This window comes from Corythoichthys intestinalis, chromosome 11 (assembly GCF_030265065.1).
Source record: "Corythoichthys intestinalis isolate RoL2023-P3 chromosome 11, ASM3026506v1, whole genome shotgun sequence".
Lineage (NCBI taxonomy): Eukaryota > Metazoa > Chordata > Actinopteri > Syngnathiformes > Syngnathidae > Corythoichthys > Corythoichthys intestinalis.
Genome location: NC_080405.1, coordinates 25,907,264 through 25,934,973, shown reverse-complemented (window position 1 = coordinate 25,934,973; position 27,710 = coordinate 25,907,264). Strand labels below are relative to the sequence as shown.

Sequence of the window (27,710 nt, the reverse complement as noted above, 5' to 3'; positions counted from 1 at the left end):
TGCAAATATTATGAGTGGGTTGGCCCACCTAAGCAGTGTGACCATCCCAGACAGAACAAGACACACTGTTCATTTCCTCATCCAATGAGTCCATATCAAGGATCGTAATGAGGAGATTGAATTAGAAGAGCCTCACAGTCCGAATACTAATTGGAACTGTGGGTGTCCACTTTGTTAGGTTTGAAATGTACAAACAGGATCAGACCACCTTAAAGTGCGAATCCAGTACGTGCACTAAAATATATGAATACTGTTTTGTTAGAGGAAACATTTCCTGGCATCATTCCAAAAAATGTCTTAAGGGAATTTAATGTTATTACTAAGTTATATATTCACTTTTTAAACTCAGTAATTTAGGATAATAAACAAATGCTTGCATGAAAATGACAATATTCAAGTCGAGATAATTGTATTGTACTTCTTGTGATAATACTCTTTGATAGTTAAGCTCCCTTTTATCTTAATGCTTCAAAACAATTTACGTGTGTAACAAACCTTATGATTGGTTCATTTTCCATATATTTTCATGCTGTTTTTGAAAAATGCGAGATAACGTGCAAATGGATGTATCTAATCAAATCAGTAAGTGTATTTTTAAGTGATGCTAAAATCACCCATTAAATGTGTTTATGGGAGAAGCAAAAGTGCATCACACTGCAAGCCTTATTCTGCACTTTTAGATAAGCAATTAAAAGGCTGTTTTCCTTTAATATTGTGTTCATTATACTATGTTTGTTTGGTTGCTGTACTGAAGTGTTTCTTTGTGTATTGTTCTCTTGTGCCCTTGTGTGTGACTCAACTCTAGCATCTGGTATCATAAAAGGATTGAATTCATCTAAGCTTATTAGATGTTTTTGTTTCCTCTGCGGTATGTATATAGCACAAAATGCTTTTATACTAGCAATAATTACCTAACAGTGAAAATACAGTATATAATATGTTAGGATGGGGAGTTTATTTCAACCTTTACTTTTGTTTGGCATTTAAATATGGATTTTCTCTGTATGTTGTAGATTTGAAATGGGATCCAATTAATGAGTCGCTAATGGCTTTTACTGTCTCACCCCCAAAGTTACATATGTATACTGCTGGCCAAAAGTATTGGCACCCCTGTAATTCTGTCAGATAATGCTCAATTCCTTCCAGAAAATGATTGCAATTACAAATGCTTTGGTAGTAATATCTTTATTTATGTTGCTTGCAATGAAAAAACACAAAAGAGAATAGGAAAAAAAAAAATTATCATTTTACACCACCCTTTGAAAAATCATGAGATGCTTCTCTAATTTGTGTCATTAACAGCACCTGTTACTTACCTGTGACACATAACAGGTGGTGGCAATAACTACATCACACTTGCAGCCAGTTGAAATGGATTAAAGCTGACTCAACCTCTGTCCTGTGTCCTTGTGTGTACCACATTTGAGGAATTGAGAAGTAAAATTGTGAGGAAGCATGGGCAATCTCAAGGCTACAAGTCCATCTCCAAAGACCTGGTTGTTCCTGTGTCTACCGTGCGCAGTGTCATCAATTAGTGTAAAGCCCATGGCATTGTAGTTAACCTCCCTAGATGTGGACAGAAAAGAAAAATAAAGGAGAGATTTCAATTAAAGATTGTGCGGATGGTGGATAAAGAACCTCGACTAACATCCAAACAAGTTCAAGCTGTCCTGCAGTCCGAGGGTACAACAGTGTCAACCCGTACTATCCGTCAGCGTCTGAATGAAAAGGGACTCTATTGTAGGATATGGTAGGATACCCAGGAAGACCCCACTTCTGACTTAGAGACATAAAAAAGCCAGGCTGGAGTTGCCAAAACGTACCAGAGAAAGCCAAAAACGTTTTGGAAGAATGTTCTCTGGTCAGATAAGACAAAAGTACAGCTTTTTGGGAAAAGGTATAAACATGGAGTTTACAGGCGGGAAAAAACTAGGCCGTCAAAGAAAAGAACATGGTCCCGACAGTCAAACATGGCGGAGGTTCCCTGATGTTTTGGGGTTGCTTTGCTATCTCTGTCACTGGACTGCTTGACCATGTGCATGGCATTATAAAGTTTGAAAACTACCGACAAATTTACCAGCATAATGTAGGGCCCAGTATGAGAAAGCTTGGTCCCCCTCAGAGGTCATGGGTCTTCCAGCAGGACAATGACCCAAAACACACTTCAAAATGCACTAGAAAGTGGTTTGAGAGAAAGCACTGGAGACTTCTAAAGTGGCCAGCAATGAATCCCATAGAACACCTGTGGAGAGATCTGAAAATGGCAGTTTGGAAAAGGCACCCTTTAAATCTCAGAGACCTGTAGCAGTTGGCCAAAGAACAATGGTCCAAAATTCCAGCAGAGCATTGTAAGAAACTCATTAATGGATACTGGAAGCGGTTGTTCGCAGTTATTTTGTCTAAAGGTTATGCTAACAAGTATAATGCTGAGGGTGCCAATACTTTTGTCCGGCCCATTTTTGGAGTTTTGTGTAAAATGATAATGACAATGATTTAATTTTTTTCCCCCATTATTTTGTGTTTTTTTTTTTTCGTTTCAAGCAAAATAAATGAAGATATTACTACCAAAGCATTTGTAATTGGAATCATTTTCTGGGAGAAATTGAGCATGAACCGAGAGAATCACAGGGGCGCTAATACTTTTGGCCAGCAGTGTATGTATAAAGCAACATCAACAAACAACAGAGCAATAATTACTCAGTAAAATACAGTTATGGAGGCTTCAGGTTAGAAGTCAAGGACTCCAACACTTACCATACATGTAAGATAAACAATATACAGTATGTAGTCACAAGGCTCTAAGTCACATCTATTGACAGAGCAATTTCAGTGTCTAATCCAAATATGTCGGTACAGAAAAATGGTTTCTTGTTCATTGATCCATGCCTTTGTAATCAGAATGTTCCACATCATTAGTGGTGATCATTTTACAGGCATCTCACTAAGCTATTGTGCCATCTCACTGTGAGTTATGGTGAATTATTCATTCATTTTCAAAATCGTTTATCCTGTTCAGGGTACACTGGATCAGAATTTAACCTTTGCAATTTTACCCAAAGTCAGGCGAATGTACCAATAAACCTGTATAATTAACAAAATTTGTCTTTGGCTAATTATTTTTAAAGCAACAGCATGGGTATTATGGAACATCTGTGGATAATGGAATTCAATTTTGTTTGAGTCCAGCTGATATTTTAGTCATCAACAATTACATGATTACTGGAGCCACTTCATTTATTTTAATTCCGGTGAATAAATTACATTGCTCCTTTCTTGAGCGTTATTTGTTCCTAATGACGAGTCTTAGAATGGATTACATGTTTTTATCCCAGTCAATCCAGAATGATGACTCAAGTCCACCTTCTTTAGTGTATTTAATAAAACAATATTCTGTGGACCTTGAAAGATCAGTTGAAATCCTCTAAAATGTTTTGCTTTTTTTGTAAATGTCTGGCATTGAGTTATGAAACAAACATCAGTAAACACAAATAGAAGCCTTTAAAAAGATGGATTTCATATAGGAAAAATGTGTTTAGCATAAAAATTACCAACTGATTACTCTTCCAAATTCCAAATTGCAGTGCGTGCTACTATTTGTTGCATCGAGGAACATCAATAACAATCCATGAGTTCATTTACATTGCTGTTCGAGTTCAAGTTTCAGTTCAAGAATACAGTATCACACAAAAACCCTAAAAACCACAGAAAAATCAAAAAGCGTGCAGTCAATCCCTTAAAGTTTGTTGAACTAAAGGCCTATTATTAAAAAAAAAAAAAAAATCTATGAACGTCAGATACATTTTAATTAAGACAGTTAACAGTAGTAGTTGAAATATGAAAAGAGAATCCAGTCTGATAACACATGTTGTACCCCCAACAGATAACTTCATCTCTTTAGTCATGACAGGCATTTGAGGCATTGTGTCAGGGCACATTAGAAAAATACTTGTAACTTCAATTGCATCAATATAATGGTTATCTTTTGTCTCTAATCAATTGATCATGCCATTCAAGACGTTAAGTCAGCAATGGGACCTTTAACTCTTTCAGTGACATTGATGAGAGAGACCCAATCATATGGCTCTTTTCATGCTTTTGCTGTGAATTGAAATGAGTTTGTTACTAGTAGATGTCCAATCCATTTGAAGTGAAGGGTTGAGAGTAAATAGACTTTGCTCATTTCAGCACCGTCTATGGCAGCCAATGAGTTAATGTTACTACATCTAAACTGCCCTTATTTAATATGCAGCAAAATATTATACAGTGGGGTAAATAAGTATTTAGTCAACCTTTAATTGTGCAAGTTCTCCCACTTGAAAATAATAGAGAAGCCTGTAATTGTCAACATGGGTAAACCTCTACCATGAGAAACAATGTGGGGAAAAAAACACAAAATTACATTGTTTGATTTTTTAAAGAATTTATTTCCAAATTAGAGTGGAAAATAATTATTTGGTCACCTACAAACAAGCAAGATTTCTGGCTGTCAAAGAGGTCTAACTTCTTCTAACTAGGTCTGAGGAGGCTCCACTCGTTACCTGTAATAGCACCTGTTTTAACTCATTATCGGTATAAAAGACACCTGTTCACAATCTCAGTCAGTCACACTCCAAACTCCACTACAGCCAAGACCAAAGAGCCGTTGAAGGACACCAGAGACAAAATTGTAGACCTGCACCAGGCTGGGAAGACTGAATTTTCAATAGCTAAAACACTTGGTGTAAAGAAATCAACTATGGGAGCAATTATTAGAAAATGGAAGACATACAAGACCACTGATAATCTCCCTCGATCTGGGGCTCATGCAAGATCTCAGCCCGTGGCGTCAAAATGATAACAAGAACAAGAGCAAAAATCCCAGAACCACACAGGGGGGACCTAGTGAATGACCTACAGAGAGCTGGGACCGCAGTAACAAAGGCTACTATCAGTAACATAATGCGCCGCCGGGACTCAAATCCTGCACTGCCAGACGTGTCCCCCTGCTGAAGCCAGTACATGTCCAGGACCGTCTGCGGTTGTTCGCTAGAGAGCATTTGGATGATCCAGAAGAGGACTGGGAGAATGTGTTATGGTCAGATGAAACCAAAAAAATAATACTTTTTGGTAGAAACACAGGTTCTCGTGTTTGGAGGAGAAAGAATACTGAATTGCATCCGAAGAACACCATACCCACTGTGAAGCATGGGGGTGGAAACAACATGCTTTGGGGCTGTTTTTCTGCAAAGGGACCAAGACGAGTGATTTGTGTAAAGGAAAATATGAATGGGGCCATGTATCGAGAGATTTTGAGTGAAAATCTCCTTCCATCAGCAATGGCATTGAAGATGAGACGTGGCTGGGTCTTTCAGCATGACAATGATCCCAAACACACAGCCAGGGCAACAAAGGAGTGGCTTTGTAAGAAGCATTTCAAGGTCCTGGAGTGGCCTAGCTAGTCTCCAGATCTCAACCCCATAGAAAATCTGTGGAGGGAGTTGAAAGTCTGTGTTGCCCAACGACAGCCCCAAAACATCACTGCTCTAAAGGAGATCTGCATGGAGGAATGGGCCAAAACACAAGCAACAGTGTGTGAAAAACTTGTGAAGAGTTACAGAAAACGTTTGGCCTCGGTTATTGCCAATAAAGGGTACATAACAAAGTATTGAGATGAACTTTAGGTATTGACCAAATACTTATTTTCCACCATGATTTGCAAATAAATTATTTGAAAATCAAACAATGTGATTTTCAGTTTTTTTTCTCCCCACATTCTGTCTCTCATGGTTGAGGTTTACCCTTTAATATATATCAAGTGGGAGAACTTGCACAATTAGTGGTTGACTAAATACTTATTTGCCCCACTGTAAATGTATTTATTTATTTTTTTATTTTTTTTTGGGGGGGGGGGGGGGGAGTGGGTGCAAAGATATGAATTGATCAACCACACAAAACTACAAAACTATGACTAATGGTTCATCATTTATACTTATGATCAATTTGTTAGCAGTTGCATTGCAGTTGCATTGCATTAGCATTCTCCTCAAACTGCCTGTAAAGAGGTCCACTGAGATGGCAACATGGCTAGGCAGCATCTAATTATGTGTCCATACACTTCCTTTAGCCTTCAGATCTGAGTCCTGATTTAATCAGGGAAGTGGACTGCATAATAGTCATTTATCATACTCTGTGGAGTATGGATAAAAATCCTGTGAATTTTGGAGGTGAATGTTGTTTTTATGGCACTAAGGTTGCCTTCACAGAACTGTGCTTTTTCCAGGTTTCCATCCCAGATGGACTCCAGGTGACACGAGAGCTCATAAGGCATTGCACCACATGTATGAGACAAACTTGACTATTTTTCTTTCCAGATAGAACCTTCTTTCAGTGTTGTCTGGGAATTCTTGGCAGTTACGGGATGAGACACAGCTTCCTTTCACAACCCCTGAGTTGCTGATGATGTTAGTGTGAAGTAGCATCAAGTGGAGCTGGTTTGGCAAGCGGAGACTGATCACGAAGCGGCGGTGCAGATTTCAATGTGATGAATGATTCGAAGCTCGCACGTGTGACTGTGCTGATTAAGCGCTTGGGATCGTTGAAAGGCAGATTGAATGTAGGAATGTGAGACTGAACACTGAATACATGCATTCTAAATTTACTCTGTTTAAGTATTATAGCCGATTCCCTTCCTTTTTAGGCCTGCCTCCAGCAAAATATGTTTATCTAATGTCACTAATCAATGTGAAAAAGATAATTCAAAAAAATAAATCAAGCAATAATAATAACAGTAATCAAGGTGTTTTCATGCATTTATGCACTTTTAGGCTTTAAATGCACAGCTGGGACTCTATAGTGAGTTGATATGACATAAATTCTCTGATAGTCTGCACAAATGCAGTAGGTTATTACAATTAGCATCAATTAACATCCTCTGCCACCTCCTCCCAATTCTACTTCTACAATTAGCCAGATACATGATGTCAGGAGTAGGTTACATGGAATGGAGGCACTTTTTCAATCATTCAGAGCCTTCAGACCCCTTGCTAGACAATGAGACGATGAGTAAAATGACATGTACAACTAAGACAAGAGCAGGCGAACAAAGGGAAGGACGTGATCTACAGTGTTGGATTCATTCACATTTAACAAACCTGCGGGAAGCTTCTAGATTTTCTTTCTGTTCCTTGAAAGAGGAAAATCTACAAACAAAGCACTCTTCAATTGTGACTGACTTTGCAAGTGATTTAAAGTAACTTAGAAAAACAAACGTAAAACAAAAAATGTTCTCAGTGGCTGCATTAATGTCATTTTAATCTAGTTCAGTCCCTTATGACATCTGGCAACACTGTCAGCAAAAGGAGCTAGTAATGTTAAAATACATGGTCAAAAACAGGCTCACCGAGAAATTAATCATTTTCCAATCATTGGCATTGACTGCAGAGTAGTTTGTGAGAAAAATGATTATTAAATAATGTCAACATTTATTCCACAGTAAACTGTAGATTGCAAATAATAAAACCTTATCGTAAATCCGAACTAAACAGCGCACATACAGCGGTACTAATAATTCTCAACTCCATACGTTCCATGCCGCTGGTCAAAAACAAAAACTGTAGCCATCATAAAATGTTTTAATGTTTTCTGTTTTTCATGTTTTTATAATGGTTGTCAACTTGGTCACTTTATGTTGAATAGCCAGAATTGTTTTCTACTGTGCGATGGTTGAGTCTATACTAAAGCTAACTATTTTGTCATCACTTGCAAACTTTTAATGATGAAATGAAAAAAATGAAACATTCAGATGCTCACTAAATGTCTCTTGAGAAATGTGGTCAGTGACAGTCAGTGCTGTATAATATTTCACAATTTTCTCAAACCATCTCACATTTTAGCCTCGTTTTAAGGCACAGTATGTGGCCAATTCATCAGACATTAGACAACCAAACAACCATGTATTTGTTAAACACTTAATCATCTAGCTCACTGTGCTGGCTTCTTTCACTTTGCCCCGACTGTCACAATTGTTTGTATTTCTCTCTGTGTTCCATCATGCGAGCATCATTAATGAGGAAGCTGCAGATTTTGGAAATGTTTCTGTAACCTTCTTCCAATGTGTCAAGAGCATAAACAGTTAAGAGTGTGGTTGTAATCGATTAGAAGTAAATTATAGTAGATTAAATGCATGCATTGTTTCCCTGTGCATACCACATTAGCAGCAGGTAATGTGAGTCAGTGTGGAAGCTAAGTGCTCTGACACGCATGGGCTGTAAAGTTAACAAAAAAATGTAACAATATCTAATTCAGTCTATGACGATTGAATGAATGACAAGAGAGGCCATTAGCAATATTAATGTATAGTACTTCCCCGCCATGAGTTGAGAAATATACCATCAGTGTTGCAGTTAAAGCAGCATGATGTAAAACAAAGAGCAACTATCATCCTATTTTTGCTACGTTTTGATTGCCCTACTATTCAAACATGCCTATGGCTCTGACGTGCGACATAAAGCAGGGGTCCCCAACCGCCGGGCCGCGGACCGGTACCGGTCCGTGGCGCATTTGCTACCGCACAGAAATAATCATTTGTTAACGACTGCATTCTGGCCAAATTAACTTTGGCGTGTGCCCCTTAACACACCAATATCTCTGTCTACTCTAGATACAGTGGGGCAAATAAGTATTTAGTCAACCACGAATTGTTCTCCCACTTGAAAATATTAGAGAGGCCTTTAATTGTCAACATGGGTAAACCTCAACCATGAGAGACAGAATGTGGGGAAAAAAACAGAAAATCACATTGTTGGATTTTTAAAGAATTTATTTGCAAATCACGGTGGAAAATAAGTATTTGGTCAATACCAAAAGTTCATCTCAATACTTTGTGATGTACCCTTTATTGGCAATAACGGAGGCCAAATGTTTTCTGCACACAGTGTATCTGGTAATTTGGCCCATTCCTCAATGCAGATCTCCTCTAGAGCAGGGATGTCTTGGGGCTCCCTCCACAGATTTTCTATGGGGTTGAGATCTGGAGACTGGCTAGGCCACTCCAGGACCTTGAAATGCTTCTTCGAAGCCACTCCTTTGTTGCCCTGGCTGTGTGTTTGGGATCATTGTCATGCTGAAAGAACCAGCCGCGTCTCATCTTCAATGCCCCTGCTGATGGAAGGAGATTTTCACTCAAAATCTCTCGATACATGGCCCCATTCATTCTTTCCTTTACACAGATCAGTCGTCCTGGTCCCTTTGCAGAAAAACAGCCCCAAAGCATGATGTTTCCACTCCCATGCTTCACAGTGGGTATGGTGTTCTTCGAAAGCAATTCAGCATTCTTTCTCCTCCAAACACGTGAACCTGTGTTTCTACCAAAAAGTTCTATTTTGGTTCCATCTGACCATAACACATTCTCCCAGTCCTCTTCTGGATCATCCAAATGCTCTCTAGCGAACCGCAAACGGGCCTGGACGTATACTTTCTTCAGCAGGGGGGACACGTCTGGCAGTGCAGGATTTGAGTCCCTGGCAGCGCATTGTGTTACTGGAAGTAGCCTTTGTTACTGTGGCCCCAGCTCTCTGTAGGTCATTCACTAGGTCCCCCCATGTGGTTTTGGGATTTTTGCTCACTGTTCTTGTTGTCATTTTGACGCCATGGGGTGAGATCTTGCATGGAGCCCCAGATCGAGGGGGATTATCAGTGGTCTTGTTTGTCTTCCATTTTCTAATATTTGCTCCCACAGTTGATTTCTTTACACGAAGTGTTTTACCTATTGCAGATTCAGTCTTCCCAGCCTGGTGCAGGTCTACAATTTTGTCTCTGGTGTCCTTCGACAGCTCTTTGGTCTTGTCCATTGTGGAGGTTGGAGTGTGACTGACTGATGTTGTGGACAGGTGTCTTTTATACCGATAATGCGTTAAAACAGGTGCCATTAATACAGGTAACGAGTGGAGCCTCGTCAGACCTGGTTAGAAGAAGTTAGACCTCTTTGACAGCCAGAAATCTTGCTTGTTTGTAGGTGACCAAATACTTATTTTCCAATCTAATTTGAAAATAGATTCTTTAAAAATCAAACAATGTGATTTTCTGTTTTTTTTCCACATTCTGTCTCTCATGGTTAAGGTTTACCCATGTTGACAATTACAGGCCTCTCTAATCTTTTCAAGTGGGAGAACCTGGACAATTGGTGGTTAACTAAATACTTATTTGTCCCACTGTATAATACTACAGGATAGAATGTTGTCATAGAAATCCATTGATTGGACTGCTAGCAGTACATCTTGTTTTGTATATCTACAGTGGGGCAAATAAGTATTTAGTCACCCACTAATTGTGCAAGTTCTCCCACTTGAAAATATTAGAGAGGCCTGTGATTGTCAACATGGGTAAACCTCAACCATGAGAGACAGAATGTGGAGAAGAAGAAAAAAAAACAGAAAATCACATTGTTTGATTTTTAAGAATTTATTTGCAAATCATGGTGGAAAATAAGTATTTGGTCAATACCAAAAGTTCATCTCAATACTTTGTTATGTACCCTTTGTTGGCAATAACAGAGGCCAAACGTTTTCTGTAACTCTTCACAAGCTTTTCACACACTGTTGCTGGTATTTTGGCCCATTCCTCCATGCAGATCTCCTCTAGAGCAGTGATGTTTTGGGGCTGTCGCTGGGCAACACAGACTTTGGGCAACACCCCACTGTATGTGCGCTTGTCCTCGATAATGATGTATGACGCAGGGCGGGCGCATCACATTTGTTCCCGGAAATAATTAGCCCCCACACTAGAATGACTGAAAAACAGACGTCTTTGGACAGATTTTTTACGGGGAAAAGGGAACCTGACGAGCCAGAAGATGAGCCTACAACCTTGAAGAAAACAAAATCTATGCTACTTCCCAATCACTAAAGACCCACGAACTGCGAACGAGTGGATTCGTGACCCTTGTGTGAATAAACAGAGTGATTCGAGCATGTCTGTGCAACAGGAATATCAGCTTGTAGAGATCGCAAGTCACAGCGACCTTAAACGTACATTTGAGACAAATACTCTACCGAGGTTCTGGATTAAAGTCATTTTGGAATATCCTGACATCGCTAGGAGAGCACTGAAAACTGTGCTACAATTTCCAACATTGTATTTTTGTGAAGCAGGACCATCTCGTCTTAACGAAATAAGCTCAGGCCTCCCACTTATTCAGCGGGTGAGTTGTATTTTCCCTGCACTCAACACGACGGGGCTATAAACAAATGTTATTTTATATTTGCTTTATTTTTCTGCCGCACATTGCCAGTGTTCTGACAAATTTGGTATGCGCGTAATGTTAAAAATGACCGCGAATGCAGCGATTTTAAAGTACACACTACAAACTTTCTTTTAAGAAAGGAATATTAACTTACGTTTGCCATGTTAGCTGCACACAACAACTGCACGCAGCGCTCACTTAATGACTTTGCCGTGTCGTTAAGCATTAATTTACCCCATTTTGGAGTTGCACATGTATGTTTATGATGTAAATAGTTTTTTTAGCACGGTTGAATAACATTGAGAGTCCAACTGAATATAAAAGAGGGCGTTTTTCACCGCCACATGAGTTTCGGGAGCAAAATTTCATAAGGGTGCAACATTTGACAGAACACCGGTCCGTGAAAAAATAGACCCAAATCGCACCGGTCCGTGGTGCAAAAAAGGTTGGGGACCCCTGACATAAAGTACATCCTTGTGACATAAACTCAAGATTTACTGCTTTTTAGCTTACACCATGCTCTGATGACACCTGAGCATGCTACAGCTTTGTGGCAGATGTATTTAGCTAGCTTGTGATTAGTGTGGTGATGTAAAAGCAATGTGTGAAATGTTCCTCGTTGTGTGGCTGTCAAAGTCAGTTGCCTTCAATTGCCTGTTCTTAATATACAAGAGTCACACACAGTTTATACTTACCTCTAACGAAATTATTCAAAGATAGATAAAATATTCTGCCAACAAAGATAATATCCTTTAGTGCTGATTGACAGTGTTAAATTTATCTTTGTATAACATTGAGTTGTTGGTTAAGAACAGTGGCAGAAAGATTAAGAAAACCTATTTAAAATTGTTGAAGAGGTGTCTTCATTTTGTTGTATTTATAGTCTATATGTACTTGTTTATAATGTATTATATTCTACTGTGAATTTAATTTTCTGCTCTTCTCCGGCCCAGCAACGACATTTAAACGAAATACCATGTACAAGCCATGACTCATGGCTGTGATCTGTCCATGCTGTCATGTCACACGGCGCACATGCAATTGTGCACTTGTGAGTGACACACTTTCACCCACACGTTAACACCCGAGCAGGGTTCATTATTCAAACCGCTCATTAATGCACATTTCCATATTCTCTTTCCAGGAATCACGCGGTTGTCTGTGCCAGCCCCGTTTCCCATCAGGAGCAGCTGTCAGCCGCTGTGTGATGGACTGGTGGCAGAGCGAGGGCAACGTGTAGACACCCTGAGCTTGTTGTTCAGCCCTGAGCTGCTCCGCTCCAGCAGTGGGGGGTTAAGTACCTTGCTCCAGGGCCTTCCATGGTGGCTGCTGAGGGACAGCACTGTGTGTATGCATGTGTCATTTTTCCCCTGCTTGGATTTTCCAGCTAAAGAACACACAGCCAAAACAGCAGTACTGTTGCCAAGTTATTGTGGCCCCTCTGTAACTCATGGTTGACCTGGAGATGTGGTGCAAAAGAATATGATGCTCCTACTGACTTCTTGACTGAGTGACAAAAAAACAATCAAATGTGGCGAGAAATATATAGACTGGCCAGTATTTATGCAGGGGTCTCATAGTTAGCTGTTTCGTAATTAACCTAAACTAAAAGATATTTGCTAAAAGGTGAGATTTATGTGAACCCTTGAATAGCCTGATTGCATTTTTAGAAAATTTCACTGTGGAATTACATCATTGCAATGATGTTTGAAGTTGCAAACAAATCCGTTTTTTCTGTGAGGGCTTGCAAATATGAATTAACACATTTTTAGACGCAGTTGGATATCATACAAATCCAGCTAAATTTTCCTTTATTTTATGACAAGGTTTATTTTATTTCTTGTAGCTTTCTGAGCATACATACACTTAAATCATAGCCTAAAACAGTCTTGCTGACACTGCAGTTCAGTGGTTCAAATCTTATTAACAAGATAGGGATTTCTTTGTATCAATCAGAAACAATGGATCTGTACAAAACAAATGCATATGTGGGGTTCCTCAAGGCTCCATTCTCAGACCATTTCAATTCATCATCTATAATATGCTTCCCTTGGCTCAGATTATTAAACAGTACAGCATCTCATATCACACCTATGCAGATGGAATACAATTTAACATTTCAGTGTCCCTACATGATTATAATCCCTTAGTCTCACCGAGTAAATCAAAGAATGGATGTGCCAGAATTTTCTCCTGCTAAATGTGGCAAATACAAAGGTTTTGGGGCCAAAAAAAGTAAAGGTCAAAGACCAGCACTCACCTGGGCACTATGCAACTTTCAGCTACAAACCAAGCCAGAAATCCTAGCGTACTTATTGATTCAGAATTAAAGTTTGTCACTAAATCTGCTTATTGTCACCTATAATATATAGCCAGAATTAAGGGGCTTTTATCCAAACAAAGCATGAAAAAACTTATCCAAGCATTCATTTTTAGTAGACCGGGTTATTGTCATGGAATATTTACAGGGTTTAACAAAAAATCAATCAGGAAACTGCAGCTAATGCAGAATGGTGCCACCAGAGTCCTTACAAATACAAGGAAATTTGACCATATTACACCAATTATGAAATTGTTACATTGGCTTCCAGTCAGTCAAAGGATATACTACAAATACTTCTGCTGGTCTACAAAACACGTATTGGCCTTGGGACAAAATACATGCTCAATTAGTTTGACCCATCTAAACCAGTGATGTCCAAACCGGTCCAAACCGTACCTCAAGGGCCGCTGTGGCTCCTGATCGCCCCCCCACCAATCGAGCAAAGACAGTTTATCCAATGAAGTTTCTGATCAAACAAGCAGCACCTGACTACAATCAACTGATAACACTTGTAAGACACCAGATTGTTGAAAAGGCATTGTCTTGTTTTGTTGGAATGAAATCCAGCATCCACTGCATCCACCTATGTGCAATACTTTGGACACCCCTGATCCAGACCCCTAAGATCGTCTGGAACCGGTCTGCTGTGTGTTTCATGTAAGAACCAAGCAGGATGAGGAAGCATTCAGTTACTATGCTCATCACCCCTGGAACAAGTTACCTATAACTCTAAAGTGTCCTAAACTAAACAGGGCTAAAAATGCGTTTACCACGGCTTATTCATAACTGCCCTTATACGTACTTCAAATTTCGAGTTAGAAGACTTTTACATTTCATTCAATATTTCTTTTTTGTTTTATTTATATTTACTATTTTAATTGTTTTTGTTTGAACTTTCTGGATGACTTAATGTGTTTTTTTATGTATCATTTTATTTGTGTCTGGATTTTTATGTGATATGTAAAGTGCTTTGATTTACCTTGTGCTGAATTGTCCTATACAAAATAAATTAGGCTTGCCTTGCCTTGCTGCACTTAATTACCTTGTATTATTCTTGTTTTTAACACTGTACCAGTTGCTGTCCAGTATGTAAAGTTTGTCATAACAGGCAACTATACAGATTTTAACTCACTAAATCATTTGATTGACAATCTACAAGAACTGCAAAGGATCGTGCCATAGTCAAAATTCTTTTGTATAAATGGGTAAATAGTATCTATTGATTAATCCAGGGAGGAAAAAAGCAAATCCACATCGCTTGTTTTATGAGATTATCAAATGTTTTCTCAAATGATCTAGCAACTATGACAGAAACAAATACATCGCCCAAACAATTAGGTACCTCCTGCGCAACCAATTATGCAAACATATGGATTAATACATTTTTGCATTTTGTAAAGATTATCATGTAATACTGAGTTTGAACCTGCTGATAATGTCCAACTAAACATGCAAAGTTATGAGATGATTAAAAATATATATCTTTAAATCATCAAAAGCAGTACCAAACACAATATTAGTTCTATAATTGTATAATATTGATAATGACAGCATCAGTGACATAAGAGCATTAATAAAATCATACATTTATAGGTGTTATCTTATATTCAATACAAAATATGAAAATGCAAATAAATGCATTACTTCTCTTTAAAATGTTTTCCACTGACTATCCTACTGACAAACTCACAGGATGCACAAGGCTGCAGCACGCTGAGGTAACAAATGATGCCCATTCATTTTTTCATTGCAACTTGACTGGTCCAGTCCGCGTGCATGATTGTATCACTCACAAGATCAGAAGCACTTGCTACTCTGACAACAGTGTGACACCACCGCAAGCACACAACCTAGAACCAAACTTCGTCTTAGTGCTACCTGTTAACAATCTGTGCACGTGATTGTTTTATCAGAACATCGCTGGCTGATATTCAACATTCCGTCGTTGCACAATAAGAAACAACCCAAAAGCCGGTGTTACGTGTATGTGCACGCATGCATAGGTGTCAGCCAAACATCGGTGGCACAAAGGAAGACACGCTAATAGCGGGACCCACTTTTGGTTTCATCTCCATCACTCGTAAAAAGCGAACAATACAACTCTTACATTGTGTACACGTTATTGGAAAAGGATAGAAAAAAAAAATGACGAAATAACTCACCATGGTTGTTCAAGCTCCCAGTCTCGGAAAAAGTCCAGTTCAAAAAGATCCATGACAGGCTCCGGTTGGCTTTGTGAGGCTGTTCGGAATCCAAAGCTTCTGCTGCTACGTGGTTCTACATGGGCAAGGGATACACGCGGCGTGAGTGCGCGTGTGTATGCGTGTGCGGGAGATACAGAGAGGGAGAGACGGAGTGAGAAGGAGAGTAGACACTCGCGGCTGCCTCTGCCAGGAATCTGCTACGTGGTCGAGGCGAGCTGACAGCAAGGCAGAGGTAGTACGGGGAGGGAGGGAGACACACACGCGGGTGCACACACAGGAAAGGGGCCAAAAAAAAAAAAAAAAAAAAATTCTTCATAAAGACTCATGTCTGGGAGAACAAAAGCATGTGCCAAATGTAATGAAATCCAGTTGAATACTTGTACCTTCATTTGGCAGTATTGTTGTAAACTATGTGAAGATCACACCCTAATAGTCTGATGAGTCACCTCACATTTGCACACATAAATGGTGATCTTTTTTTGTTAGTCTCCACACTGTGGGAAAGAGTAAATGAAGCTCTCTGATTCAAAGTGGTGACAGTAATTATAAAAGCACAATGGCATATGAGAGGATTCTTTGTTCATCCTGCTCAACTCAGTTGCAGAGCCATAGCTAACATTTTAAATAGCTGATTCCCTCCACACACAAACAGACAAATGCATTCGCCAATAAATCTTGTGATTTGTTTGATTCGGTGTGGAAGCCCAGATCCAAGGGCGTAGGCTTGCATAGGGACTGTAGGGACAAAACACTACCAACTTTTCAGGATGCTCAAATTGTCCCCACCAACATTTAAGCAACCTTATTTGCGTTACATAATGACTTAGTTATATATGTCATTTAGATTGTCTTCCCATATGTTTTAATTGTAACTTACCCCACCACTATTGAGTGAATTATTTTCATTATGTTCAGACTTACATTTATTTACTTCTTTTCACTTGTTGAATGAACTGGTCCATTTTTTTTTTTTTTTTTTTTCCAACTCCTAAATGCACATTTTATTGGCTGATGACTTGACCCCTACCAACACACACACACGAGAAATGGGAGATATTGGGGATGTAAGATGTTTTTATTTATCCAGCAGCAGCCATTATAAAAAATGCAAAAAGACGTCAGTGTTGTGGAAGTGGGGAACACACCACAAATTTTGCTAGTGAAAGTCCGACCTGCATCAGAGTTAGCATAACATTAAACTGTCCGAATTTGCTAACCTGTCAAACTCGAGTATGAAGCTGGTAAGAGTGCTTGATGACAAAAGCTGTAGTGTTTTACCTGAAGGACGGCTCCATTTTTATTTATTTTTGTTATTCCCTGACAAAGTTTTTTCAGTTATATTTAATTTCTTTACTTAGACAATGTTGAGGGGTTTTAAGACAAATGTTTAATTTTTTAATTCCTAGATAGTTAAGAGATTATCAATAAGCTTGTATTTATTGTGTATGTTAATATAATTTAAGTGATGTTCAGATAATGCAATTTAATTATGCTCATAAAATCCGAACATTTTTTCTGGAAGTTTTCAAAATGTTTCTTTAGTAGTTTTTGAAATGAATCGTATAGGCTGAACCAATACACATAAAAGTTAGTATAAGTCAATACAGATTTATTTTGCATTGATCATTATGAATGGCCCATCCCCAGCAAAAAAGTGTACATGCAGGTTATACCATATCATCCCTACCAATGTTGAGACCAAACGTACGCCCTTGCCCAGATCATAATCTGTATTACGATGCAAATCCAGTTAGCCAATTGGAAATGTTCCATCATGGCTGATGTATTTATACATCACTATTTGGCAACATCTGTTCTTGGAGACATACACTGGAAGGTTGCTTTTACAAGGTAGGTTTTGTTAAAAAGGAGAGATAAAAAAAAAAAATCTAAACATAAAAGGTGGTGTAATTTATTACAATACTGCAAAAAGCAGAAATGTAGTTTTGGAATCACTGCAGAAAGTCATATTTTCTTAGTCGAAAAATGAGGATCATCCATCTCAAAAACTGGTGCCAGAAGCTGACAATCATTTCCTTTTTTTTTTTTTTACCCTGAAGTACTGTATCTGTACTTTACTAGAGCATTTCTTTTCTGGCAGGTTTTTAATTTTACTTCTTCATGTGAAAATGGTTGTTTTTATTTTTTGGTCAATATATAATTTCCCAACTTCCTATACGTTATTCATTTTTCATTTATCATTCATGTCACAGATCTTGATTAAAGGGGTCTTTGGGGTCTCATTTGCTGAAAACAAAAACAAGTAGCAGCGACATGGTAGAATGTGAAGCAGGAAGCATCAACAATGATGATGCAACAGATTCTTAGATATTCCCATCCGCCGCTCCGTGACTTTAATTAACCAAATTGCTTGATGTTGTTGGCTTAAATAAATAATGTGTTTGACAAATACATTGTGACTTCTTCATAAATTCTCCGATGTGTTTCACATGATGAACATTGATATTGGATATACTTAACAGCAAAAACTAACATTTAGAGTCTGCCCGTTGGCTATGTTAAGTAAAGGTGTCAAATAAGTAAGTTCTTTACAAGAGTACCTGTTGTTCTACTTCAGTACTTTTGCCATCTTTTGCTTGAATGGGCAACGTAGTATTTCAATATAGAAAGTGTTACTGCAAGTTTAAGGTACCTTTGGCCAGCAGAGGTTCCCCAAGAGTAGCTCGAGCAGCAGGCTCCCTCATCAGCTGCTGCAAGTGGAGCTCGTGGTGGCTCCCTGGAGGTCAAAATTAAGCAGGCTCATGGAGGGCCAGGTCACACAGAATGAGAGAAAGGCCAACCACTGGAAAGGACTGAGTGAGAAGAAAAAAATAAGAATACTCCTCAATTGTTTTTGCAATATTATTTGAATTCTTTACAATTAACCAATAAACATTTCTTAATGAAATGATGTCAATCAAAAAATGTCAAACATTCTTTGTAAAGATTGGATTTTCCGTACAACTTTTGCATTCTAGTTCAGTGGACGTTATAGATACATTTAAGTGCTCTGATTCGGCCTCATTTAAACTTTTACATCATATTAATTCACACAGAACTTTTCTATCACTGGATCTATGAAGCCCATTCTTTCAGGATCTGTGATTTGGTTGGCAATTTGTTCGTCACTGTGTCATTCCTAGTTTTTGTCACATTTTACAATAGTTTTCGTTTCCATGTGTTCTTGTTACCTTACCCCACCCACTCCTCATGTCTTGTCCAGGTGTTCCTCCTTGTCTCATCAGTTTGTCTGAATTTAGTTTCCTGATGATGCCACCGTCAATTCAGTTTATAGTATATAGCTCTATATTATCAAAAGATCCCAAAGGGCTTCACAGATGAACAACATTTGAAGAAATAATTAACAGTAAATTAAGTTAGCAGAAAAAAAATGACTTGACTATATAAAAAAAGCAATTAATGCAATCAGTGGTGACTTCCCCTCATACACCCCCCCCTCTCCCCCACCACCCCCATGGGCAAGGAAAACCTAAAATAAATAATCAATTAAAACACACACATGTGGGTGGGGTGGATAAGAAACCTTGAGAAGGGACCATAGAAGGGAGGGATCCCACCTCTAGGACGACCAGGCCACAATGGATGCCATCTTGCTAACGCATCATTCATCCAAAAAAACGACAAAAAAAGGATTTATTCCAGCTATTTTTTTTATCTGTCCTGTTCAGCTGCTTGACACGGAGAATGGAAATCGGAGTGTCCGACTGGTCTGAACAGTTTTAATGTATCACATGGGAGTATAACATACTCCCATTGTGATCATTCAATGTACCTCGTTTATTAGGGGAAAGCAGCGACCACGAAGGGGTTATGGTGGCTCAAAAGAAAAGAGAGGAGAGAGAGACAGAAAAAGCGCAAAAACCAAGGAATACATTGTACGCCTACATTAGCTATGGATACAGTGGGGCAAATAAGTATTTAGTCAACCACCAACTGTGCAAGTTCTCCTACTTGAAAAGATTAGAGAGGCCTGTAATTTTCAAGATGGGTAAACTTCAACCATGAGTGACAGAATGTGGGAAAAAAAACAGAAAATCAAATTGGAAATAAATTATTTAAAAATCAAACAAATTAGAGTGGAAAATAAGTATTTGGTCACCTACAAACAAGCAAGATTTCTGGCTGTCAATGAGGTCTAACTTCTTCTAACGAGGTCTAACGAGGCTCCACTCGTTGCCTGTATTAATGGCACCTGTTTTAACTCATTATCGGTATAAAAGACTCCTGTCCACAATCTCAGTCAGTCCCACTCCAAAGTTAACTATGGCCAAGACCAAAGAGCTGTGGAAGGACACCAGAGACAAAATTGTAGACCTGCACCAGGCTGAGAAGACTGAATCTGCAATAGGTAAAATGCTTGGTGTAAACAAATCAACTGTGGGAGCAATTATTAGAAAATGGAAGACATACAAGACCACTGATAACCTCCCTCGATCTGGGGCTCCATGCAAGATCTCACCCCGTGGCGTCAAAATGATAAGAACGGTGTGCAAAAATCCCAGAACCACACGGGGGACCTAGTGAATGACCTACAGAGAGCTGGGACCACAGTAACAAAGGCTACTATCAGTAACACAATGCACCGCCAGGGACTCAAATCCTGCACTTCCAGACGTGTCCCCCTGCTGAAGAAAGTACAAGTCCAGGCCCATCTTCAGTTCGCTAGAGAGCATTTGGATGATCCAGAAGAGGACTGGGAGAATGTGTTATGGTCAGATGAAACCAAAATAGAACTTTTTGGTAGAAACACAGGTTCTCGTGTTTGGAGGAGAAAGAATACTGAATTGCATCCGAAGAACACCATACCCACTGTGAAGCATGGGGGTGGAAACAACATGCTTTGGGGCTGTTTTTCTGCGAAGGGCCCAGGACGACTGATCTGTGTAAAGGAAAGAATGAATGGGGCCATATATCGAGAACATTTTGAGAGAAAATCTCCTTCCATCAGCAATGGCATTGAAGATGAGACGCGGTTGCTTCTTTCAGCATGACAATGATCCCAAACACACAGCCAGGGCAACAAAGGAATGGCTTTGTAAGAAGCATTTCAAGGTCCTGTAGTGGCCTAGCCAGTCTCCAGATCTCAACCCCATAGAAAATCTGTGGAGGGAGTTGAAAGTCCTTGTTGCCCAACTACAGCCCCAAAACATCATTGCTCTAGAGGAGATCTGCATGGAGGAATGGGCCAAAATACCAGCAACAGTGTGTAAGAAGCTTGTGAAGAGTTACAGAAAAGGGTCGCCCTCCGTTATTGAATACAAAAAGCACATAACAAAGTATTGGGATGAACTTTTGGTATCAACCAAATACTTATTTTCCACCATGAGCCAACGCAGCCCATCCCTCCTCCCGCAGCCCAGCAAGGGGACCGCCGTCATCCCCCCGGGATCCAAGGTGGTCCCCAGACCGTCCGCGCCCCCATCAACCAGCCTTCAGGGTTGGGATAAAGGGACGCGCCACAACCCCCCACCCCCACCACTGCACCTGACGAGCCACCGCCGCAGCCCCCCAACCAAAACGGCACACTGCGGGACCCCCACGGCCCAATAAACCCAGGGCAGGGCAGGATCCCTACCCGGAGCAGTCGACCCACTGGCACCCAGCTCTGTCGATGGGTTTTGGGAATCTGTGAGGTAGATGGAGTAACCAGAGAAAACCCTCACAAACACTATGAGAACCTATAAGCCCCACTTGGAAGGACAAAAATGAGATTGTGTCATTAAATCTTAGTGGATGACCATCCTCCTCCACCGCCATCATGCAATTGCTGCGACACGTGGCCAGCAGCACGTTTTATTGTTTACGCCTTGCCTTGAGAAATGATCGACCAGATGGTCCAAACGTCTCTCTCAGCATGTGTGGTGGCGGGCGCTCTAACTGTGTGTGACATCACTGTCTCCCACGCAAAATCTTGCATGTTTTTAAGATGACAACAAATCAACGGATACACGTCAAAAAGTAGCACAAAATAACATTTTCGGTTGTGCTGCAGGCAATGTGTGCATACAAGAGTGACTGTATGTGTCTTTGTTTTTGGAGTGTGCATGTGTGTGTGTTTTGGTCTGGTCTAAGGCAACATGCCAGTACTACTCTGCATCACACTCTGCAAGTACAAACAGCAGGCCCCAACAGAGGATGAGGAGGAAAGAAAGCAATATCTTATTTAACGTGACAGAATTTAGGATTTAGATCTCAGCTGCTTTGTCCTCATCCCTTTGGATAAAAGTGTGTCATTTCACCTCAAAGTGCCATGGGAATTGCCATACGCAATGTGGCCATGACCTTGTTACAATCCGGCCATTTCCAATGATATAAAATACAACTATACACAAAATTATCCCCCTTGTCTTGTTTTAAGCATCAAACACTCTTGTGTGTGGGGGGTGGGGTACTGTCCAAAACTAGGTCAGACCTTGAGAGACAGAGAGCGAGAGAGAGAGAGGTTCAAAGTGATGAGATTTTAATGTAGAAATTGCAGGATGAGTTAGTGGTGCATAAAATGACAAAATGAGCTTGAAAGACACTGAGATAAGATGTCATTATAGCAAGGATATGATTAAAACCCTCGATTTTAATTGAACTAATCCCAACATAATCATTGTTATTTTTCCTTTTTTTTTTTTACTGATGGTTATTTTGTGCAATTAAGATGTTCATAATGTAACAATAATAAATATTATGACGTGAAACAGCTCCAAGTCATTCCTCTCGCTCCATTTGGTGACAGCACTACAACTCCCCCCTGTGGCATTTAGGAAATACAGCAATATTATTTTTCAATTATTTATTTATTTTTGATTTATATATAGCCCTTAGTTATCAAAAAAAATCCATCAAAAAACCAACAGTGTGACTCTTAACAAGTTTAATTATGGTCATTTAATTTTTTAAACATTCTGGTCACCCACTGTTTTATAAAAAAATATAAAAAATTAAGTCTTTATTCCATCAGATGTTTACATCCAGGAAGCAGCTGTTTTTTTTTTTTTTTTTTTTTTTTGGTTTTCACCGTCTTCTGTCTGTAAGATATATTAAGGTATATTTTGTAATCATTTTGGCTCTGTGTCACACTTAATGAGAAAGGCCTTTTCGGGTCTTCAATTTTCATTTCAGTTTTCAATTCAACATCTACAGAACACAACATTCTGTAGAGAGCAGAATATGGCCATTGCCTTCCTTAAAATTAAGACCCAAGATGTAAAAATGTGACAGGTGCACTTTGATATACTGGTGTGTTCTAGTTCTAGGTTTGATAATAAAATAAAAATGTACAATACAAAAACGAGGCCTGGATTATCAGAAGATCAATTTCTGTTTATTGAAACTGCTTGCATACAAAATATATTGCACTATAACCAGACATGTAAACCCAGACACCTTAAATGCTAGTAAGTAGTATTTACACAGGGAAACAAAAAATGCCCAAAAGTGCTCACAAAATTTACAGCTTTTTAGACTACCCTGGTTTTAAGAATGTAAAGTTTTTCTTTGCATTTTGCCTTCGTGCTTCTCTGTTAAACAGCCAGCAATGTGTCAAGTTAGCGTTTTATGCATTATACATTCTGGAGTAAAAGAAGAAACATTTGCTGCAAAAGTTGGTCATCTTCAGTTGAAAATGTGTTGCAAACCTCAATAGAGTAAATGCTGACTGAGGGAATCAATTCATGATCTTGATGCTGCATTACCCATTTGTTCTTAAACATTGCCATTTAAAATAGTCCAAACCAAAATTTCCACATACAATTCTGAGACACTTTTAAATCTATTAGGGAATCAATTCATGATCTTGATGCTGCATTACCCATTTGTTCTTAAACATTGCCATTTAAAATAGTTCAAACCAAAATTTCCACATACAATTCTGAGACACTTTTAAATCTATTTCCTCACTATCTAAACTCATCATTAAAATTTGTCTTAAACCCTGTGTGGCATGGGTAAAACGCTTCTCAGAAATCTTAGATTAGGAGAGCAGTTAGACATCTATGTTAATCCAAACGATATTTAAAAAATTTTAAATAACCATGTTTAATCCCATTTACTCCATCAATATGAAACCTTTTTTATAATTACCCATAAGTATGAATTTACAGTTCAGTGAAAATATTAATCTATTTTTACAAAGTGGACAGCCTCAAACCCGTCTGATACAGGCAGTTGTCATTATAGTTGGTATTAGCCATAAAGGAAGAATTTAGATACACCATCCATTCTGCAAACAACACATACTGTATAACAGAAAATTCTCCATTTGGATGAATCCTTTCAGCTATATTGCTTTCAAAGCATTCAAGAGTTGTTTTAGTACAGCGTGGTTGATTTCACAAGGTCTACCAACAGGATATCACAAACCCAAAGATGATCGTGTAGCAATACTAAAATTTAACATTTTCTGTTCCGTCACTGTTGGGTATTAGTCTCTTTAGTTGCTCACAGTCACTTTTTTCTACTGTTTGTTTCTAGCTTTTGACAGATAGTTGTATAAACCTTGTCAGATTGAGTGTTATAATGACAATACCCATTTGAACAGATAATTCCATTGCATCACACCCTTACCGACTATACATGGGCAGCATGCAAGTTTCCATTTCCTCAATGTACATGTTCTATTATAGTACAAACTTTGCTTTTTGCAAGACTTTGTGATGGTATTTACCCCTATAAACATAACAGCACACATGTTAACTTCTGTTAAAAAGCTGACTTCAATCTTTAGAAATGTATCCCTTTTTTTTTTTTTTTTGACTGGAACCAGATTGTAGCATGACACATAAACCATCCAACTTTCCATCCTTTCACTAATCCTGGGTGTAAAATGCTTTAATATAAACATCATTCTCCTGGTTCATCGATGAAGAAATGGACAGTTAGAGAGATTAGATACCTGTACTACTACTTTTTTTTTTTTTTTTTTTTAATATTACAACCAGAAAATAATGCGGAGCAAAAAGTGTCACATTTTTGAGTCGAGTTTTCTTCAACTTTACTGGTTTATGATTCAATTTCTCCACTATCCATCTTATACACGTAATTATAAATACCTTGTGCGTCTGGCAACATTTATCAATGAAATGATTTGGGAAATGGTGAAATTCATTCGAGCTAAATTAAAAAAAAAAAAAAAAAAAAAAGCTTGTAAAAGCCTGAAATAATCCCGGGCTTGAAACTTTGTTCCACATACTGCTTAAAAGTCAAAGCTATTCATGTAGTTTAAATGGAAAAACACCCAACTAAAACAGTTACAAGTGCAAGTCAATCCAAGTTATTGTACCAAAAATGATTAATGGCCTGATGTATTAGTTTTCTTATCATTCATTGAGACACTAAACAGTATAGAAGTTTTAAGTCTTGTTTCATATGAAATTGAAGTTTTTGACCTCTGCTGTAGCGCTACAGACATCATTATCAATGTGACTCAACCGCGCTATGGATGATACTTTTTTTTGTTTTATACAGCAAGTTTATTCTCAAGAGATCTAGCATTTAACTGATATCAAACAGCAACAAAAGAAAAAAAAATAAGGATAAGTGCACATTTGAAACAATAGTACAAATCTTTCTTCAGACAAATTATGACATCATTATATACAGTATGTCTCCCTCTCCTTTTTCACGACACAACTTCATTTTGTTGATGTTTTATGGACAGTAAAAAGGTTATTTGTACTCAAACCACTTTTTGATGCATTGCAGAAAATGCTAACTGTAAAGAGGCAGCCTGGCTGCACTGCGAAAGCCTAAGATTAGTGAAAAAGAAATCACAAAAAAAGCACAATGAAAAGGAATACTGGCCTCAGAAACTGGAATGTGAGCACGAGGACTTGTGTACATCCAGAGTGTAGCACAGAAAAATGTTGCATGTGCCTATAAGTTGGAACAAAATTATAAATCAGTCAGGTGCGCATAAAAAGCAGACAAAAATGCACAAATCCATGGCACAAAGATAGAAACAACTACCTTCTTGGAGTTCCAGATTTAACTCCACATTTGGATTCAAATCAAATTTAAATCATGTTAGCTTTTGGGGGACAGACGCAACTTAAATTTGTATGCAGGAAATGAAGCAGAGATTTAATCAACAAAACACACCAAGAAGCAAAAGTACAGGCAGTGTGGTGCCAAAACAAGATGTGATACATAAATGATATCGCGGAAACAGAATGACTAGGACAGACGTATGTCATCATTCAACAACAGAGAATTAGGATTTCAATTAAAAGAACCAGATTCTTCCTTCACTAAGTGGCTACCATTGACAGCGATAGATGTTCAATCCATTTGAAGTGGGAGGGCTAGTCACCCTCCCACTTCAAACTGATTGGACGTTTACTATTGTTAAACTCATTTCAATCCATGACTGGGCGTCTATCATCATCAATGGCAGTGAAAGAGTTAAGAATTCATTTCAGAATCGTGGTGCCAGAAAAGCTGCTTTTACTATATTTACAAATGTACAGACTATTAAATAGACATGTTAAGGTGGGATTTCTGGTAGCTTCCCTGTGACGACACATTTTCAAATGCATTTGTTTTGTATTAGATTTGCATCTGCATGCCATGGATTTGTCTGCTCAACCACATGGGTGGATAGATGTGTGTTTTCTACAATTGAAAAGACCAATTAAACTTGTACATAGGCACCAAGAGACAAAACCGTGAAATAAGCGTGGTGACACTTTTAAAGACCACCACAAAAAAAGTCAAATTTCTTCCAACTAAGGTCAGTTCACTTAAAAAGCTTCTTAGGAGTTAAGAAAACTAAATAAAAGTTGAAATTACTACAGGTTTCATCTAGAAATGTCTCCTCAAACTCATTGGTAAGTTTTATCTACCCGGACCGTAGTTAACACTATTCATCCAAATGTGGTAAAAATTCATGCTGAAGCATGAGCTAATTGGGATATAAAAGCATGCCCAATTAGGAGAGCAAGAAATTTTCCCAAGTAAGATGTCAATGAGCATGGAAATGTTTGTGTATATGGTTTCTGGATAAGTTTACGTCTTAAACTCCTCACTTACATTTGTCCAAAAAGCACTGAGCCCAAGACACTAAAATGCTGCAAGGAGGATGTTCCAAAGATGGACATTCGGTTAGTGTTTGTGTACAAACAAAAATGAAATATAGTATTGATGTGTCATGTCAAATGTTGCCCACGTGACATCTAGTCCTAAATTGTGATCTTGCCAGTTTTGAGATTATGGACTAGAGTGTCTTACGCCCGCCACAGCTGTCAGGGTTGCAGTCATTGTGCCCAAACCATCTGGTCCATTGAGCAGTCTTGAAACACACATGAGCAAGCCTACGGTTTAGAATGAAACTTCACGGTGCAAAGACAGTGAAGAGTAGCATGCGCTTCATCCATGTTTGCTTAATGAGCTAAAAGAAAAACTTGATGCTTATAACAATTGTCGATGAAGTTTTCTAAACAAAAAACTGCTTTTAAATCAAGCAACTCAATTGCTTATTCACTGTGGAAGGAAAATATCCATTCAGTCACAGACCAGCCTGCTGCACTACACTGAGAAGTAAACATAAGTAGCAGACAGGCAGTGGTCTTCACTACAATAAGCCTTCCATGCTGATGGAAGCTCCTGTCTAATAATGCAATTGACAAAAATGGAAAAAGAGAAAAACGAGTGAAAAAAGAATCTGTGGATGGTTAATGAGCGGTTGTTTGCGTATGTGCATGTGAAGAGTGTGGGTTCATTTCTGAATGTGTGTGTCTAGTCAGAAGGTCCTCCAGTGTTGCATCTACGACACTCCGTTCACCAGAGGGGGAGTATCCTGCTTCTCTTTCTTCATTCCGCGGTCCCGAACGGTTCGCTGATGATGGCGCAGCGGGCCCTCACCACCGCCACTGTGCCCACCCTGCGATGAAGGCCCTCCTCCTCTCCCTCCTGAGGAATGCTGCACGCTACGTTCATTGTTTCCATCCACGCGAAT

At 38.9% G+C, this 27,710-nt stretch overlaps 2 protein-coding genes across 3 annotated transcripts in view; both read right to left on the bottom strand.

Annotated features, from left to right (window-relative positions):
• The window catches only part of aff2 (AF4/FMR2 family, member 2), a 263,824-nt gene extending 245,270 nt beyond the window's left edge, over nucleotides 1-18,554 (bottom strand). For both annotated transcript variants that reach the window (XM_057849436.1, XM_057849435.1), the window contains exons 1-2: nucleotides 18,399-18,554; nucleotides 15,704-15,818 (exon numbers count right to left, since the gene is read on the bottom strand). In XM_057849436.1, the coding sequence (XP_057705419.1) occupies nucleotides 15,704-15,818; nucleotides 18,399-18,450 (167 nt within the window). In that variant the 5' untranslated portion in view covers nucleotides 18,451-18,554. The remainder of the gene's footprint in view (nucleotides 1-15,703; nucleotides 15,819-18,398) is intronic.
• Nucleotides 18,555-22,195: 3,641 nt separating this feature from the next.
• Nucleotides 22,196-27,710, bottom strand: part of fmr1 (fragile X messenger ribonucleoprotein 1) — a 33,292-nt gene continuing 27,777 nt past the window's right edge. The window contains exon 15 of the mRNA XM_057850461.1: nucleotides 22,196-27,710. Coding sequence (XP_057706444.1) covers nucleotides 27,519-27,710 — 192 coding nt within the window. The 3' untranslated portion in view covers nucleotides 22,196-27,518.